The following is a 16801-nucleotide window of genomic DNA, read 5'->3' on the forward strand; positions in this document are numbered from 1 at the left end:
AATAAATTCACCCGTTGGTGGGTAGCTCCTCCCCCCTTGTGGGATGGCGGGACATTGTGTGGCCGAAGCCAAGCAAGAGCAAAGCAGCGGTAAACCGTGGCTGTTTTTTTCTTTCGCGATAAGACATGTCTCTTGTTGTGCACTGTCAGTGGCTGTTTTATCAGCTATTACTTTGGCATTTAACCGTTGTCATCATTGACAGCAGAATCGGTGCATTGGTCCAGCTCTCTTGCTCCCCGCCAGATTTTGAGCTCCAGGAGCTGCTCCAGTAGCGCCTTCCTTAGTTGTCGTTCCTGCCCGCGCCGTCCAATACAGGCCCCACGTTGGCTGCCAATACGGCAAGAGCATACGAGTGCGAAAGTGCGTCCCGTACATATCACGAAGCTGCAGCACGGCTGACTTGTAGGTCTCTCCATTGGGCAATTTCGGCCGACGTCGCGGTTGTGGTATTGCTGTACTTCTGATTGCAGCTATCTATGGTACGTGCATGTCATTCCAAAGTGCCAGTACGCCAATGGAAGTCAAGGCGCTCAAGTCAAAAAAATCATAATCAACCTGCAAAAAATGATGTAAATAAAACGCTACCTGCATCTTCCTTAAACATACAAGTGTGTCCTGCGTGGTCCCTATCAAACAAGAAAACAAGAGAAATATGAAGGGAGACAGAGACACTAAATCCTCCAAACAGCCATGAGAGTCCCTGGCCATCCCCTGTAGATAATACCTGCCCTTTTCCTGCAAGTCCTCCTCATTCTTCTATTTGTACAGCCCCTCTACCGCTTCTTCACGCTGGGCCGGGGCTTGCACTCGTCTGGCAGCACCGGGTGCAGCATGATCTTGGTCGGGTATTGCGCATTGTTGCCCTGATAGCCCTTGGCCCAGTCGTACGACACGGCGTACACAAATACCTTGCCGTCGCGGTTGAACTTGGCCGATGTGATGCTGCCGCCGACCGACGGGTAGCCCTTGAGCCGGTGCTTGGCGTCCTTGTCCCAGAAGTGGAACGTGCCGTCGGAGCCGGCCGTCGAGAAGGTGCCGTGTGCCGGGTTGAAGGAAATGTCGTTGACGGCGTACACCAGCGTGGTGTTGTTCTGCGGCGCGTCGCGGTGGCAGCGGAACGAGAAATTGGAGCTCGAGTCCTTCTCCTCGACGTACTGCATGGCACAGCGGCCTTCGATGCTGCCAATGGCAAAGCCGGCCGAGTCGTTGAAGCAGGTGACGACGCGCGTCTGCCACTTGAGCGGGCTCTGCAGCGTCTTGTAGAGCTTGGTGGGCTCCTTGAGGTTGATGACGTTGATGTAGCGGTCGGCCGTGCCGACGACGAGCAGGTTGTCCTTGACGTCCATGGTGTAGACGCGCTCCTGGCACTGCACGGCGGCCACGGGCTGCTGCTGCCGCAGGTCCCAGTACTTGATCGTCTTGTCCCACGAGCCCGTGACAATCATCTGCTGGCCGCCGTCAATCTCGAAAAACTTGACGGACCGAATCGGCTGGTCGTGCTGCGCGACAATGTCGTTCTTTCCCGACTCCAGGTCGCACAGGCGGGCCTGGTTGTCCGCGCCGGCCGACACGACGCGCTTGCCGTCCTTGGCAAAGTGGCAGCTGAACACGGGCGCGTTGTGCTCGTACATGAGGCGGCCCTCGGACGCGCCGGTGCTGGTGTTGACCTCGTAGATGCGGACCTTCTTGTCCCAGGAGGCCACGCTCATAAAGTCCTTTGGGTCGTTTGTGTTGGGGTTGAAGGACAGGTCCGAGATGCTGTCCTCGGGCGGGTTGGGGACCGCAACATCGCCCTTGAGGTCGCCGACCGTGGTGTTGGCCTGCGTCGTCGTCGCGGAGCCAAAGAGAGACATGATGGCGGTGTAGACGTAAAAACGGCAGAAGACGTGTCGTGTGACGCGTGGAAGTCGTGGAAAGAGAGGGTCGTCGCCAGTTCGCTCTCGTCGGCCAGAGACGACGTTGTCGTGCAGGACTGCTCGAGGGGGGGGGGGGGGGGGCGGAACCTCTGCGGAGGTTGACCAGGTCCTGAGGCAAAACAATCGGGAGCTGGTAAGGTAGCCCGGAGAGGTCTGGCTCGTCGTCAGTGAAAAGAGTCGCGAGGCAATAGGACGATCGTGGGTGGTGGAAAGAGGCGAAACAAGCAAAGAATTGAACGCAAGAGCCTTGTGGTCTTTGCGTGCCTTCCGTCTGTCTCACAGCGATATGCGTCGCACCTGTGGTTTTCCCACCCAATTTTTTTTTAGCGCGTCAAGGCTGCTTGCACAGGCGGTGGCTGGGCGGAAAGGCGCAATAAGCTTGAGCTTCAGCGGTGACACGCTACTGGCGGCGTAGGTAAGGTAGCTTTTGTACGTCGCAGGTTTGGCCACAAATGTGACGATGGCCAACACCATATGCGCAGTGGCGTGTCAGGCAAACATGCAACTTGGAAATAGCAAGAATCGTCCAATATAATTGTCGGAATGCAGAAGCTCTTCTCTGCCTACAAACCCGCCGTTACTGCCTTGGGTCGACTTGGTGCCTGGCAGGCCCAATCTGCTAGCTGCGAGTATTACATAATACACCCGACGCACTACCGGTGCTCACCGCCTTTTCGGCAGAATATGTCTCCACACAAAATTCTGCTAGAAAGCACATTTTTGAACCTTTCGTTTTTGGCTTCCCTCTTTCCTCTTCTTCTCTTTTCTGCTCAAGTCTCCTCGTCCGACCAAATCGCCGTCGAAGCATCAACGGAGACGGGAGGGCTCGTCTCGCTCGTCTCGACCATACTTTGGCTTTGGGAGAAAGTCCCCGGACAGTCTCTTTTTTCGAAAGAAGAAAAAGCGCTGCAGAAATGCGCCGCCGTAACGACACCTGCGGCTGATCTCTGCCCAGACGAGGCTCTCACTTGCTCTTCTCGTTTTGCTTCCCACACCCTTTTTCTCTTGGTTTTCTTCCTGCGACTCTTCTTCTTCCCGTTCCAGCCCTTCTTTTCCTGAGTCTGTTCCGTCGACTGGGGAGCCTTCCTCTTCCATTCCAAACCCTTCTGTCGTTTCCTCTTCATCTGCCCTTGCCACCCCGTTCGGCTTCCTTTTTTGCCTTGGACTGGATTCCCCCTTTCTACCTGTTGTCTTATTCCAAACTCGTTTTCTTTCTTGTTTTGTGTTTTTCGACTTTTCATTTCCCGTCAAGTCTCTTCTGGTGCGGGTTGTGTTGTATTCCGATTCTCGTTTCGGGTCTTCGAGGGAGTTGTCTTGGTGAACACCGTTCTTTTCTTTGTTTACTTTCTGTTTTTGGGCGGCTGCTGCCCTCTTTTGTTTTCGCTTGGCCACATGAAGGGCGGCCAGAGATGGTACGCGATCAAGGCATTGCTTCGGGCGTCTTGGTGCTGTCGCTTTCGTCTACTTGGTTCTTGGTATTTCTGTTACTTTTCGGCTTTTGCTCTGTGCAGTGGATGGCACCACCTATGGACGAAGATATGAGTCCGCTGTCATTCTGCCGTGGGGGCAGGACTGCGAGGTGGCAGTTATACCGGGCCTTGTGGGTGGGATGTCGGTATCTAGTCCGTTTTGTAATGCTGGCGTCCGTGCCGGAGGTCTCCTGGATTGGCCTTTGTTGAAAGGAGGAGGTACCAGCGGTTCTCAAGGCAAAGAGTGGACGAGGCAAAGTGGCGGTTACTAAGCTTGGCGGCGTTATTATCTCGGACGACCCAGAGGGGGTTTAGGGCGGCATTGCTCGTGTCGTTGAGATGGGATCCTTGAAGGCGATGATCTTTAACGAAGAAAGCGGGGAGATCTCAGAAGAAGGGGAAAGTACAGCCCTTTGCTGGAAATGGAGGCTGGGGAGACGAGGCGGTTGAAAAAGGAGGTGGGAGGGGGATGAGGCTGGGCAATGATCCTGTGGCGGAGCAGGAGAGGGACGAGGTGGGTGGGTTGAAGAGGATGAGGGGATACCGTTTTGCAGAGAAAGGATGGGCGGCGGAGGAGACGAGGGTCTCGGGCGGGGAGTGTTTCGTCCATTTTCATAGGCATGCGATTGCTCGCCAGATGCAGAAATGCCCCTCTGGCGAGTTACTCGATGGGGCTTATTCTCGGAGCGGGGAGGCTTCACACATTCTATCGACCTCTTCTGTCACTTGTCTGTTCTCTTGTTTCTTGAACTAGAAAACAGGATGCGAGGCCGATAACGATGGAGATCGCTGGCCGCCGACACATGAGACAAGCAGATGGAGGAAGCGAGACGCCAGACACTCTTCAGGAGTTGCTTTTTTTGTCTGAGAAAAGCTTCGCCGACTTGTCTTTTGCTTTCCTCCACTTCATTCGTCTTGGATGTCGGCGTGCTCTGAGGACTTTGTTCTTCTGGGACCGTCTGGGGGTTGTTTCTCGTGAGGGCTCTGTTATCTCGGGGGCTTGCTATCGGCGGAAGTTCAACATGATGATTCATACATAGAGTCAAGCCCTGATCTGGATAAACCCAGTGTGATGACTCAACGTACATGCGTTATGGTTTCTGAACGAACTTTCAGGCCGCGTCTTTGTCAAGTGGCGACGCGTTTTGTTTCCTGTTTCTGCCCCGACACTCAAGATCGTCAAGATTGGTGAAAATAATAAGATAATGAAATAATGGAATAGTATACTCTCCTATTTGTCCAAGCTGTCATGATATCTGACTGATATCTTGAAGCAACCGTACTTGCAAATGCCGATGGAAACGCCGTTGCTATAAACCTTCCAAAAAGATTCTAAACCAAAGTGACATGAAAAGGACACAACCGACTAATTACAGACCACCCTCCTCAACTCACATTAACCCACTCAGGACAACTTTGCCCACATTGGCGACCTCCATCTTGACGCCCCCGCGGCTGTGGTCCTCGAACTCCTTGACCACGTTCTGCACCAGCAGCTTGCGAACACGCGCGTCCGCCTTGCTGAACAGCTCCAAAACGAGCGGCGTGCAGTCGCGGGGCGACACCATGAGACTCAGGATACGCTGGTAGCTGTCAATGAGGACGTCGCAGAGCGTGGAAAAGGTCTCGAAAAAGTCTGGGTCAAAGGGCAGGCTGGGCGTGAGCAAAAACGTGTACTCCTCGCCAGGCAGCAGGTCGGTGTTGTTGTCGTAGTAGGTGGCAAACGCGGTCGAGGTGACGTAGCCGGTCATGGACGACGTGCCGATGCCGCCGCTCAGGCCACCCAGCCCGCCGACGCTGGAATTGCTCAGCGCAGCAGCGCCGCTCGGCAGCGGCGGCACGCCGCCGTTCCCGCCGTTGGCGCCGGCATGGACACTGCCGGCGCTCTCGCTGTTGACGAGGGTCAGGGCGCTGCCGCCAAGGCCGTCGGCCAACCCCGAACTGCTGCCGCCGCCCGACGACGAGGGAGGCACCATGTTGGCGGCCCCCGATGCGCCGCTGCTGGCACCAGCCGTCGACATGCTGCCGTCAAAACTGCTCCCGAAATCGTTGGACCCCGACGCCGCGCTGCTGCTCGTGCGCCGCACCTTGGACCCGGGCGTGCGCCGGAACATGTTGGGCAGGCGTGCGGCCCGGGACAGCGAGCCGGCGCCGCTGCCCGAGCCGGGTTCAGAGTGCAGCTGCTGGAACGACTCGAACTCGGTCATCAGGGCCCCCAGGCTTCGGAGCAGCTCAATGACGTTGGCCGAGTTGAGGTCGACGACGGCAGGCACCGACAGGCCGAGCAGCAAGTAGTTGGTGGCGCGGCGGCTGAGGCGGCGGGTGTCAAAGTAGGACATGCGGTTGATGTCGGGGCGGTCGAAACGCAGCGTGTTGAACCAGTAGACACGGCCCTCGTATCTATCAAGAGTTAGGCACTGTACACAGGCAGGGGGGAGGGAAGTAGAGGGGGGGAAAGGGGGGACTCACGCCTTCCGTAGATAGTCCAACGTGGAAATGCGCTTGTTAACCATCTCCTGGATGTGATGGTACAGCACTGCGCCGTCAGAGGACGCGGCCACGACGGCCGAGTTCGGACTGGAGCCGGTCGGAACGGAGAGACCCAGTCCAGTGGTGGCGGGCGTTGAGAGGACCCCGCTGAGCATTTTGTTTGGGGCCGAAGCAGATGGATGTGTAAAATTGTGCGTAAAATAAGAGGTTGTGACCGGGCTGGTCGGCACAATCGTGGTAGCAGTCGTCGAGGAGGACAAAGTGGCGGTCGTAAATGTGGACCAGGTCTTGACGGGCGACGCGTTTGGACTGCTCGACGGAACGACGTGGATGTTGGGCGACGCAGAGATGCGCTCTGTGGCCGATGCAGTGGCTGAGGCCCAGTCGGACGGTAGGGGTGGCGGCCAGGTGTCTGCGGTGTTGGTGCTGACGATGTAGCTGACGCCTTCAGCGTGTCCCACGTTCCCCTTTTTCGGATTGTCGTTGCTGCTGCCAAAAGCAATGCTGCTGGCGCTCTTGTGGCGCTGGTGGTGGAACAGGGAGCCGATGCCGGAGCTTCTGGTGCCGTTGGTAGTGGATGTGGAAGCAGACGTGGATGCGGACGTGGATGTAGAGTTGGTCGACGTCAAGGTCGAGCCGCGGCTGCGTGTGAACGAGGCCTTTTTGCTCAGGGATGGCCGGCGCTCCTTGGTCAGGACGTTGGGCTTGTGGCGCTCGCTGCTAGTGGTTCCGCTGCCGGTTGATACAGGCGGTACAAAGGGGACGGCCGGGAGTGGTGGTGGGGGAATTGAGGGCGGTTCCCGTTGAGGCACAAAGGATGAGGCGGAAGCGGAGGAAAAGGGGGAGAACGAGGATGACGGTTGGACGGTGCGGAAGGCTTCGCCGGCACTGGTCGTCGGCCGTGGTCGAGGCTGCGCAGAGGAGGATGCGTACGTATAAGCGGCGGTGGAGTTGGCGGACGGTGGTGCGTGGGACGGCACGTTGTCCGTGTACGTCGTGTATGTGGTCGTGGTCGAGTCCGTGGTTGACGTCGTGTTGAAGACGGTTGAGAATAGGGGACCCGCATTTTGGCTCGCCAGGGTCGTGCCTGCCGTCTCGCGACTGGCTGCAGCGGAAGCCATGCTGTATTACTGGATCCCTTTCTCTGGCCAGTCCCTCCTCCCTTTTTTGGTGCAGTTTTAGCTCCTTCCCTTCTTAGCGACCCCTCTGATCTGACCCCAGGCCTTCAGCTTTTCGTCTTCTCCCACTGCGTTTGTATGTCTGGATTCCGAGATCTTTGTGTCTTTCTTTCTGTTGTGCAATCGCTAGTGAATACTACCGGGATGGTATTTTTGCTGATTTTGGCGATCTCGTTACGCGACGCAAGCTGCCCGAGTGTCCAGAATTGTGCGAGCAGCCACACACCAAGCGCATCTTGGTTTGGCAGGCGCGACCGTGGTGACCACAACGATCGCGAGGCACGGGAGTACAGGCAAGCTGCGGCTCGCTACTGAGAAGAGCGAAACGCGGCACACGGCTGGAGATTGAGGGCTAATTGGCACTGCAAACAGTGTTGGAAACTGGTGTTGCTTGGAAAGGTGTTTGGAAAACGGCGAGATCATCCAGGTTGTCCAGGCTGGCGTCGATCGCGAGTGGAAGACACTGATGGCAGCAAAGTGGCGAAGAAACGAAAGAGAAAAGAGATAATAGAAAAGACAAATCATATGATAAACAAGAGAAAGTTTGGCATTCGCGACGGCGGCTCAAAAATGAAAGGCTAAAAGACAGAAGCAACGGGAAGAGAAGCAGGCAAAACACAAAAGGTAGATCAGAGAGAGGACGAGAAAGAGAGAGAGCATTAGACTGACGCAAGTGAAAAAAAGTGCTCCAACGGGTATATAAGCCAAGCTCTGTTTGCTCACCCAAGAAAACAAGCATACTCCTTGGCGTGTGGCTTGTCGAAGCGTGAGTGAGAGAAGAAACACAGTCCGGCTCGGACACGGATACTATGCAGCAAAGTCTTGTCATAACAAGTGACTTTGTTCCACGGGTGCAGGATGGTGTTCCCAGCTAGTCGCTACCAAAAACCAAAGAGACGGACCGTGGGCTCGAACTCTGGTTGCATGCCATATGGAAAATAATCGGGCGTGATGTTCAACGAGATGGGAGCGGCAAGTCGATAGGATGAAAAGGCTGCGTCCTTCATTGGCACGAATAATTTTCTGAAATCCAAAGGATACGATACGAGCAGACTCAATCGTCGTGCGGGCAGAGTTTTGACCTTGCCAAGAGCACGGAGCAAGAGTTTAACAAGAGCTGACCCAGGAGTCGTCGAGGTCTTCGAGTAGGAACAAGGATCACCGGTATCCTACATACTACTGCACATTCACCGTTACATCAGTGCCGGAAAATGTACGTGGGTGGCTCTGGCAGACAGGGAAGGGGTCCAGACGAGAACGTAACAGCTGCCGTCGATCATTCTGTATCAAGCCGAGAAGTGAAGACAATTCATACCGATGGGAGGAAAGACCAAGGGCCCAGGGCAACACTTAAACAGAAGACATAAAGTCTAGGAGAATCCAGAATTTCAGTAGGAAGCTCACAGATAGATACAAGGACACGCAAGACGTGCTTTCAATCACTTTACGCTAGAGTGGCAGTTGCAACCCTGTTTTTGACACTCAATCACACCCCGTGCTCGTGCGTTGTGTCCTTCCTGTCGTCCTCAGGTCAAAGCGACGAAAATGACAACGGGCAGCATCGAACGTGGGCGGCCAAGACGGGGAAGGGAGGGGCTTTGCCAGGTAAGGCTTTGCAGAGTCTCATCATGTCTCAATCACAGAAACCAGTCGTGTTTTGTAGGAAAGACGTTGTGACAAAGAGGCACAGTCAAAATTGATTACAAGAGTCGTAAGGTACATAGGCAGGGGAATAGACACGAATAGAAAAAGGACCATTGCCATTTTCTCCGTCTTCCTTGCCTGCTACTTTAGAAACCGTCCCGAAAACGAAACAAACTAAAATCAGGTCATAAGAGGACTTGTGCAAGGATGAAGAAAAAGAAAAGAGACGAGAAGAAAGAAGTCGGCTCGCTCGCCGAGAATGAGAAAATGAAAACCAAAGAAATAAAAGAAACAAAAAAAGGCCAAAGAGCAATCATAATCCGTTTCATAAAAAAAATTGGCGACTTTTTTTACGCCGCCTTGGGCACCGCGGGCGAGCCGGACAGGTCGTCCAAAAGGCCCTTCCACAGATCCCGTATCATACCACCTGATGCCTCGCTGTCAGAACTGCTGCTGCCGCCACTCGCCTCGGCACCGAGGTGGGCAAACTTGAGCTCCACACCGTCGACGCCCATGCCCTCAATCTCCGTCAGCGCCGACGCCGCCACCACATTCTCGGGATGGGCCGCCACCACCACAATCTCGGGCTGCGCCAGCGGGCCATCAGCCACCTCGGGAGCATGGCCATTGAGGGCCGTGCGGTCGGGCGAATAGTTGTCCGGCAGCAGAGGCACGCGCAGCGCCATGCGGCTGGCGGCAGCGGCAGCCTCGCGCTCGGCCTCGGCGCCCAGCGAGGGCATGACGGCGTAGTCAATGGTGCTGACGTCGAGACGGGCGTCGCGCGGGGCCGTGGTGCGGAAGTTGAAGGACTGCATAAGGGGCACAACACGGTTGCGCGAGGGCATAGGGCTGGGTGTCGGGCGGTGGGTCATGGTGAAGTGACGGCTGTTCTGAAGGGTGGGTCGCCGTGTTAGTCCAAAATGAATTCAAACATGCATGTGGTAGCCGAAAGTCGGGTTGCAGGGAAACTTGTCCAGCTCGTGGGGTCACTCCTTCAAGCAATCCAGTTGACGTACATCGTCCCGTTCAGCGGGCTCAGTGCGACCAGCACCGGTGCTGGCATTGGTCTGGTGACTGGACGTGGCGGCAATGTAGGCTGGTCTGGCCACGGACGGATGGGAGCCCAGAGACCGGGTGAGCTTGCTGATTGGTGCGGTCACGCGAGTCATGTTGAATGGGTGGAAGAAATAGGTGAAGGAGGCTGAGAGAAAGAATCGATCCACAGAGAGTACGTTAGAAGAGGGCGTATGAAGATTGTAGATGAAAAGATCGAGACGCTGGATGCTGGCGGTCAATGAAGAAGCAAGGTGTAGGACGCGGCCGGAAGTCCGTTACGTAGGAGATGTAGTGCTCTCGGGAGATGGAAGTGAGTAGACGTAGGAGACCGTAAAACGAGTCGTGCGAAAAGTCGAGATAAGAAAATGGCAGAACGTTTGGGAAATACGACGATGAGGGACGCGCAGGAAAGAGGGGGACGAACAGCACGCTTTATGGGTGTGCTATGAGGAAGGCGCAGGGGAGCGGAATTGGGGGGATGACCATTCTGGGTGGTGATATGATTAGCTCAGATCTGGCTGCTGGCTAGGAAAGAGCTATGGATTCTATTGCGGAGAGCGATGACCTCCGTGCATGTAGTCCTCCAGCCCACCTTCCAGATTACCATTTCCCAACCAATAGCCGGGACCCACTGGTGCTCTTCCACCAGCACAGGGGTTGGGAAGCCACGAACGAGTCCTACGGTGATGTCTTGCCTTTGTTCTGTCACTTGGGCGGCTTCCTCCGTTGGCGACGACTAAGACCACCGTTGCAGTTTTCTTTGACATTTCATGATCGCCAAACTACGACCACTACGACCACATCGAGCGCACAGCTGCAGAGTACTGAGTAGCTTCAGAGCTTAGACAGATGCGTGTCTGTTTTCCACCTACGGCGGCAGTTGCCCCTGTTCCTTTCTTTGTGGACTGCTTTTTTCTTCTTTATTGTGTCGTCCTCTGATTCGAAAATGGCGGTGTAAAGTTGCTACAGTTGCCACAGCTTAATACGTCGTTGCTTGACAGGCGACAATGCTGAGACGCGTACCTGAAAATGTTGCAGAACCAACAGACAGCCAATCGCACACCTCGCAAGTACCTGCCTGCCGTCTCTTCTACCTTTTGCTTCGAGCATACTCGGTACGTTTTCTCTGCCTCCCTTTACAGTCACCATATGTCTCTCTCAACAAACCTCGACCAAAACAGTGGTCGCTGGTCCGCCCTGTCCGGCACACCTTGACTCGGTTGACTCTTGGGATACTTGGATCCATGGGATCTCTTGGATCCAGCCCACAATTTTGGGCAACGATGTGCAGCCCCCTGGAATGAGCCCGCTTCGTGCTGAGAGAGGCCCAAGCTTTCGCGGTGCACAGTTACGGAAACTATTCCTCTTTTGTGTCCGTCCATCTAGAACATCGACGTGCCCGTTGTCACCGCCCCTCCCCCAACAGAAATAGCAAGATTAGCAACCGGGCAGGATCAACTGGTGCTCACCGCAGGGTGGGCATGGGTTCCAATCTGCAAGCTAGCCATTTCCATACCACGAACGCCAGCTCAGCGACACCGGCGACCGGCCCAGCATCCGGGACCTTGTCGGTGTGAGTGGAAAATTAAACATTTCTACGACGTACTCTGTTGTAGACACGGCAGTCCCAACCGCAGCGGTGTTTCGTAAGGTTCCTAAACATAGCGAGTAATTAATCTAGTACTCGGCGGCCGATGTCCGGGCTATCAGCCAAACTGCCAAGCTAGCTTTAAAGTGCTGATAAACAAAGAAACAGCGTGTGCGCCGAACGTCCCTCGATAAGATCAACCAGTGCATGGCGATGCCTGATTGAGTCCTACATGTGCAGTACGAAACGATGCAGCCGCCTCTCTCCATATGGACTGCGAGGGTTACAGCGGTCGCGTATGTTGTACTTTTCAGTATGATGAGCTGGCCCTGTTGCACGGATTTTATTTGGCGAATGGAGTAAGGGATAACTCACCGCCAAGTGCACATCTCGTCACATTTCTTATCGCCTATGTCAGATATTTGCAACTCTCAAAGGTATCACTTGTATCCAGCCCCAACTCCAAGAATGGAGACACAGCAGGTTCAGGAGAAGTGAAGATGGTATTTCATGTATCCCTTCTATCCACTATATGGACATCTATAGAACGACTAAAACACACACCGTATTCTGCATAGTCTATATCCCCAAGTCTAGTGAAAGATGACTTGACACGATTCGCTCGATTCTCGCTGTTGTCGTTGTCCGGAGAAGAGGGAATTCAACAGGAAAGAAATTTGAAAACAGCACCTCTGCTGGCTCGTCTCGTCTGTAATTCAATTTCTTATATTCATCCCCTTCGGTTGGTGCGAGGAGTGTGGGTATAGTGGAAAGTGGCCCGATGAGGGGTGAACAGAAAATGAATGGAAAAAGACAAAAATACAAACGAAGAAACAGTGTGTCCCGTATGCGCCCCAAAAACTCCGTACCAGGAAATACCAAACCCGTTTTGCCACTCGTAAACGAGAAAAGGAGAAGAGAGAAAAAAAAAATAACTTTTTGTAAACCCCCTTGACCCGTTTTGTATCCCATAGATTCAATTGCTCCAAAATATGCCGCAGAGGAAAAGGACGTAAAAATGCAACGCTCGTGTAAGAAAGGGAAGTAATGCTGTACGAGGAAGAAAATGTGTCGCTGAAAGACGGTCGGTTCGTGAGAGACGTGAGAGGAACAGAAAAAGGCAATAAGGAAGCCATGGGTGTGACAAGGCTTATGCTTATTGGGCCATCTTCATCGGCTCGCCTTGGCCGGCACCCACCGTGAACGGGTTGCCGGCGGCGGCCACGGCCGCAGCCGTCGCCGACGACATCAGCCGCTCCCGTTCCTTTTCCTCGGCAAACACGCGCCGGCTCATGGCCAGCACGGCCTCGAAGCCCTCGCGGCCCTTGACGGCGTTGTCGTGGAACCGCGACACCAGGCTGTCCTCAATTGCATTGCGGATTCGCTGCCAGCCGCCGCACAGCGCCGTGATCTTGGCGTCCTGCACAAACTTGGTCTGGTTGGCCGCCGCCTCCGAGGGCCGGTACACGACCGTCTCTTGCACGCTCAGCAGGTTGGACCAGGTCAGGTTCTGGCTGACCATGATGACGGAGCGGGCGTTGGGATCGACATAGGACGTCTCAAAGACCTGGCTCTCGCCGTTGTTGCAGATGGCGCTGCCAAACACCGTCTTCAGCCAGTCGGGCACGCTCTGCTTGCATGTGATGAGGCGCTCGGTGCGGAGGATGCCGGTGGCCGGGTCGACGGTGCGCGAGAGGGTGTCGACGGCAATGACGTGTGTGGACTTTTCGTTCCATGGGCAGTACTTGCGCCAGTTGGCCGTCGAGACTTCCTCCCAGGAGTAGTCGAACGTGCAGGTGTTGGAGAAGACCTTCATGGTGGCGGTTGTGAGAGATGGCGAGAGCTGGTGAGAGAAGAGGAAGAAGGCCGCGGACGCTTGGATGAGAACACGAGCGAGATGATGTTCCGCGAAGACGACGCCTATCTTGAGAGGGAGAGGAGGAGGAGGAGGAGGAGGAAGAAGAAGAGGAGGAGAGGTAGTCGGGGACTTCTGTCGAGAGCGGTCAGTCACAGGAAGTCGGTGGAGCGATATCTGAGTGTCGTTTTTCTTCCTAGTCAAATTGCGCTGAAGCAGTTGTCCGATGAGGTCGACTGGCTACTTTAGAGAAAGCGAGTGTAGATTCGAGAGAGAAACGGTGTCTCTTGTCGACGTATCGTAGGGTATCGAGATGAATGAGTGAAAATACAAATTCAAAATCGAAAGCAAAAAGCTCATGCTGGAAGTTGGCAGTCGGGTGGAAAAGGATGTGCGCGTCTTTTATTGTAACGGGCAGGAACAACCAAGGCTCGATCCCGTACTACAGGGGGGGCGGGCACCACAAAATTTTCGGCATGACTCCCCTCAGTGCCCCTAAAATTTTCAACCTGCCTCTCTATTTCCAATTTTTTAGCAAGACCCGCCCTCCCCGAGTTGCCCTCATCGAAGGTACGCGAAATCTTATCGGAAAGAGCATTGGATGTGGCGAGAAAACCAGGCCTCTTATTGGCTGGCCGTGGCTTAAGTATGGCCAGATATGGACTAGCGCAAAAACACATGAAAAAACTTCGGAATACACGCGGGGGAAGGAGGGACGCAAACGAGGCACTCTGGGGGTTTGGGTGATGTCTTAGCGTGTCTGTATCCAGTCTTACGAATACCTGAACGGAGAGGCCGTTCGCGCCCCTTCACGACGCCGAATTGCCGACTGCTAGAGATTGACGAAAGCAGTACGGTCAAGCCTGTAGTAGTCTCTTCGCACGCCACATTTGGAGACGTTGTTGCATGCCAGTAACGCCGTACAACATACTGTGTAATTACTCGTCAGTTGGAACATGCCCTAAAACCACTAAATTCCAGGCCGCCTCAGGCCGACAGTCAGCGGGGAACACGGCAGTTGGTGGCAGCGACCAGGAATGCACCATCGCCGCGTCTGGATACAATTGTGCCTATCACAAGACATACAGAATCAGGTCGCAATTGCTCTGGAGACTTTTCTGGAACCGTGTAAGATGACATAATTCCAAAATATCACATTGTTTCTTCTCCGTTTGATAGTCAACCTCTTTTTCTTGTATTTTCTTGTTCGTTCTTGCTACGATCCTTTCTTGTCCTGACTAATATATGTGCGTTGGTAAAAGTAATGGCAAAATGATGCTTTGCTGCGTGCCTCCATTTCCAGAAGACAAACAGCAAAGGGCAAACACAAGGGCGGCAGCTGACCTGTGCCTGAGCGCGAGAAGACGGCGGATACCGCCGGGCCCGCGGTATCCGTAATCTCCGTAGCTGCAGGACCACAGCGATTCAAATGCTCGCCCCGGCTGCCAAGTGGAAGATAAACGGCAGGACGTAATTCAACGAAACTAAACAAACGCAAGGCGCCAGGGTCCCACATCACAGAAGCTGGTTTCGCAGCTGTCGGGACATCTCCCTCGTTTAGTAGTCATCGCCGCGGCTGATGACCTCCTTCACATTGTGACGGAGAAGAATGGTCTGGGTTGTTAGAAAGCGGTTGGGCTGGCAAGAGACAGTCACGAAAACGAATCCCCATGAGAACTTACATGCTCGAACTGGGCAGTGTACGAGCCCTTCTTATCAACCAGGGGCGGGTAGGCCTCGACCACGCCGTTGCTGACGAGGTTGTTCAACTGATGGAGTTAGTATTTTGCTGGTCCCGATCGGATCACCAAAGATTCAAAAATGGCCTTGTCCACTCACCCCCAGGAGGTACTTGTCGTGACCCAGGCGGTCAATGTACCGGCGACAGAACGGCAGGGTGCCAAAGTTCTTGTTGATGACGTTGAGCACCGTCTTGGCCGACTGGATGCGCAGCGGCACGTTGGGCGCGTCCGACCGCTTGGCGTAGTGCGACACCTCGCCCTCGTCGCGCACGTAGCCGTTGCCCGTGCTGCCAAATGTTTCAATGGCATACACCTCGCCCTCTTCCATTTTCGTCGTGTCATTCGTCTTGACAATCGGCACGCTCTTGGTGCCGTGGATGCTGTAGTGCTCAATCGTGTGCCCGTTGAGGTTGCGGATCGACTTGATCGGGTACGTGGTGCCGTCGAGCTCAATCTCGTACGACTCCATCGTCTCCTGGATGGCCGCGCCAATCTCGCCCAGGCGCACGTCGATGCCCGCCTCGCGCACGCCCGTGTTGGTCGCCTCGCGCACCGCCTCCAGCAGGTTGTCGTACTTGGGATCAAAGGCCATCGTGAACGCGCTATCCACAATGTAGCCGTTGACGTGCACGCCAATGTCCACCTTCATGACATTGCTCTGCTGCAGGATCGTCTTGTTGCCCGCGTTGGGCGAGTAGTGCGCCGCAATGTGGTCTAGGTTCAGCCCCGTCGGGAAACCCATGCCGGCCACCATCGCGTCGCCCTCCTCCAGGCCCTGGTGGCCCACCAGGGCCCGCACGCTGTCCTCGATGCCGTTGGCAATCTCCGTGAGAGACTGCCCCGGCTTGATGTTCTTCTGCGCCCACTGACGCACCTGCCGGTGCGTCTCGGCCGCGTGACGGTAGTCCTTGAGGTAGTCCGACCGCAGGCTGTCCAGGTGGCGCTTCTCCTCGTCGGTCGTGCGGTAGGCGTTGTCGTTGACGTACGGCACCTCCTCGCCCTTGGGGTAGGCGCCCGAGGGGAAGAGCGTCGACATGAGAACCCGCGGCGGGTCCGACTGCTTGGTCGGCTTGGCCGACTTCTTCTTCTTCTTCTTGTTCTTCTTCTTCTTCTTGGCGGCCGCAGCGGCGCCCTCTCCGCCGGCGCCCTCTCCGCCGGCACCCCCATTCACACCCGTGGCTTCGTCGGCCTCATCCTCGGATCCCTCGCTGTCATCGGCCGCGTCGCCGTTGGTGGATTTACCTATAGCCGCGGTGGCTTTGGTGGAACCACCTTCCGCTGTAGAGATTGTCAGCATACAGTGGACAGGGACGGACAAGGACATGGGACCATCCACGTACCAGCGGGCTCACCGGTGGGTGGGGCTTGAGCAGCCATTGTAATTTTGATATTGGTGTTGGTTTTTTGTTGTTTTCGTGCCGTTTGAAAAAAAAAAAAAAACCAGGTGCTCGCTCGTTCAGTAAAGTAAAATTATGTCAAAACAGCCCACTGGCAGCGTCGGTGTGCTCTCTCTCGATGTGAATATAGTGTTCCCGTCAAGGGTGTGTCTGCAACTTATACGCAGTGCCGGCCTGGGAATGTCGTCTGCTGGTTTTCGTCAATCAAACAAAAAAAAGGTTTTAGGTAGAACGACATGGCCTTGTCAAAAGTAAGGCGTGGGTCTGCCCGAATAGGAAACGGCCCAATCAAAGAGGGCGCGGGGCACGAGACAATGCTGCAAGGCACTATGACATAGCACCTAGAAGTACGGCGCCACAGCACCCAGCCACACTATGTCAATGGCGGCCGACACCGCTGAGATGTCGTAGTCGTAATTACCCGTTACAGATCGCCCAAAGCGGGAAAGAGCGCTAATGCCAGCGG

General features: G+C 55.0%; 5 protein-coding genes across 5 annotated transcripts; all 5 read right to left on the reverse strand.

The window, feature by feature from the left end:
• Window positions 1-773: 773 nt before the first annotated feature.
• Window positions 774-1853, reverse strand: SPBR_08560 (mRNA export factor; the record flags this gene model as incomplete). The annotated part of the gene is made up of 1 exon (XM_040766798.1): window positions 774-1853. The coding sequence occupies one exon, from the start codon at window positions 1851-1853 to the stop codon at window positions 774-776; it is 1080 nt and encodes a 359-aa protein (XP_040614842.1).
• Window positions 1854-4776: 2923 nt separating this feature from the next.
• SPBR_08226 (uncharacterized protein) lies at window positions 4777-6996 on the reverse strand (the record flags this gene model as incomplete). The annotated part of the gene is made up of 2 exons (XM_040766464.1): window positions 4777-5785; window positions 5855-6996. 2 exons carry the CDS (start codon window positions 6994-6996, stop codon window positions 4777-4779), a joined length of 2151 nt encoding a protein of 716 aa, XP_040614843.1.
• A 2051-nt stretch (window positions 6997-9047) lies between these two features.
• Window positions 9048-9866, reverse strand: SPBR_08643 (uncharacterized protein; the record flags this gene model as incomplete). The annotated part of the gene is made up of 2 exons (XM_040766881.1): window positions 9048-9587; window positions 9714-9866. 2 exons carry the CDS (start codon window positions 9864-9866, stop codon window positions 9048-9050), a joined length of 693 nt encoding a protein of 230 aa, XP_040614844.1.
• Window positions 9867-12497: 2631 nt separating this feature from the next.
• Window positions 12498-13157, reverse strand: SPBR_08690 (protein MSF1; the record flags this gene model as incomplete). Its single annotated transcript, XM_040766928.1, has 1 exon — window positions 12498-13157. The coding sequence occupies one exon, from the start codon at window positions 13155-13157 to the stop codon at window positions 12498-12500; it is 660 nt and encodes a 219-aa protein (XP_040614845.1).
• A 1596-nt stretch (window positions 13158-14753) lies between these two features.
• SPBR_08406 (methionyl aminopeptidase) lies at window positions 14754-16315 on the reverse strand (the record flags this gene model as incomplete). Its single annotated transcript, XM_040766644.1, has 4 exons — window positions 14754-14810; window positions 14879-14965; window positions 15036-16216; window positions 16279-16315. 4 exons carry the CDS (start codon window positions 16313-16315, stop codon window positions 14754-14756), a joined length of 1362 nt encoding a protein of 453 aa, XP_040614846.1.
• Window positions 16316-16801: the final 486 nt, after the last annotated feature.

Source organism: Sporothrix brasiliensis (assembly GCF_000820605.1).
Source record: "Sporothrix brasiliensis 5110 chromosome Unknown Cont22, whole genome shotgun sequence".
Taxonomy (NCBI): Eukaryota; Fungi; Ascomycota; class Sordariomycetes; order Ophiostomatales; family Ophiostomataceae; genus Sporothrix; species Sporothrix brasiliensis.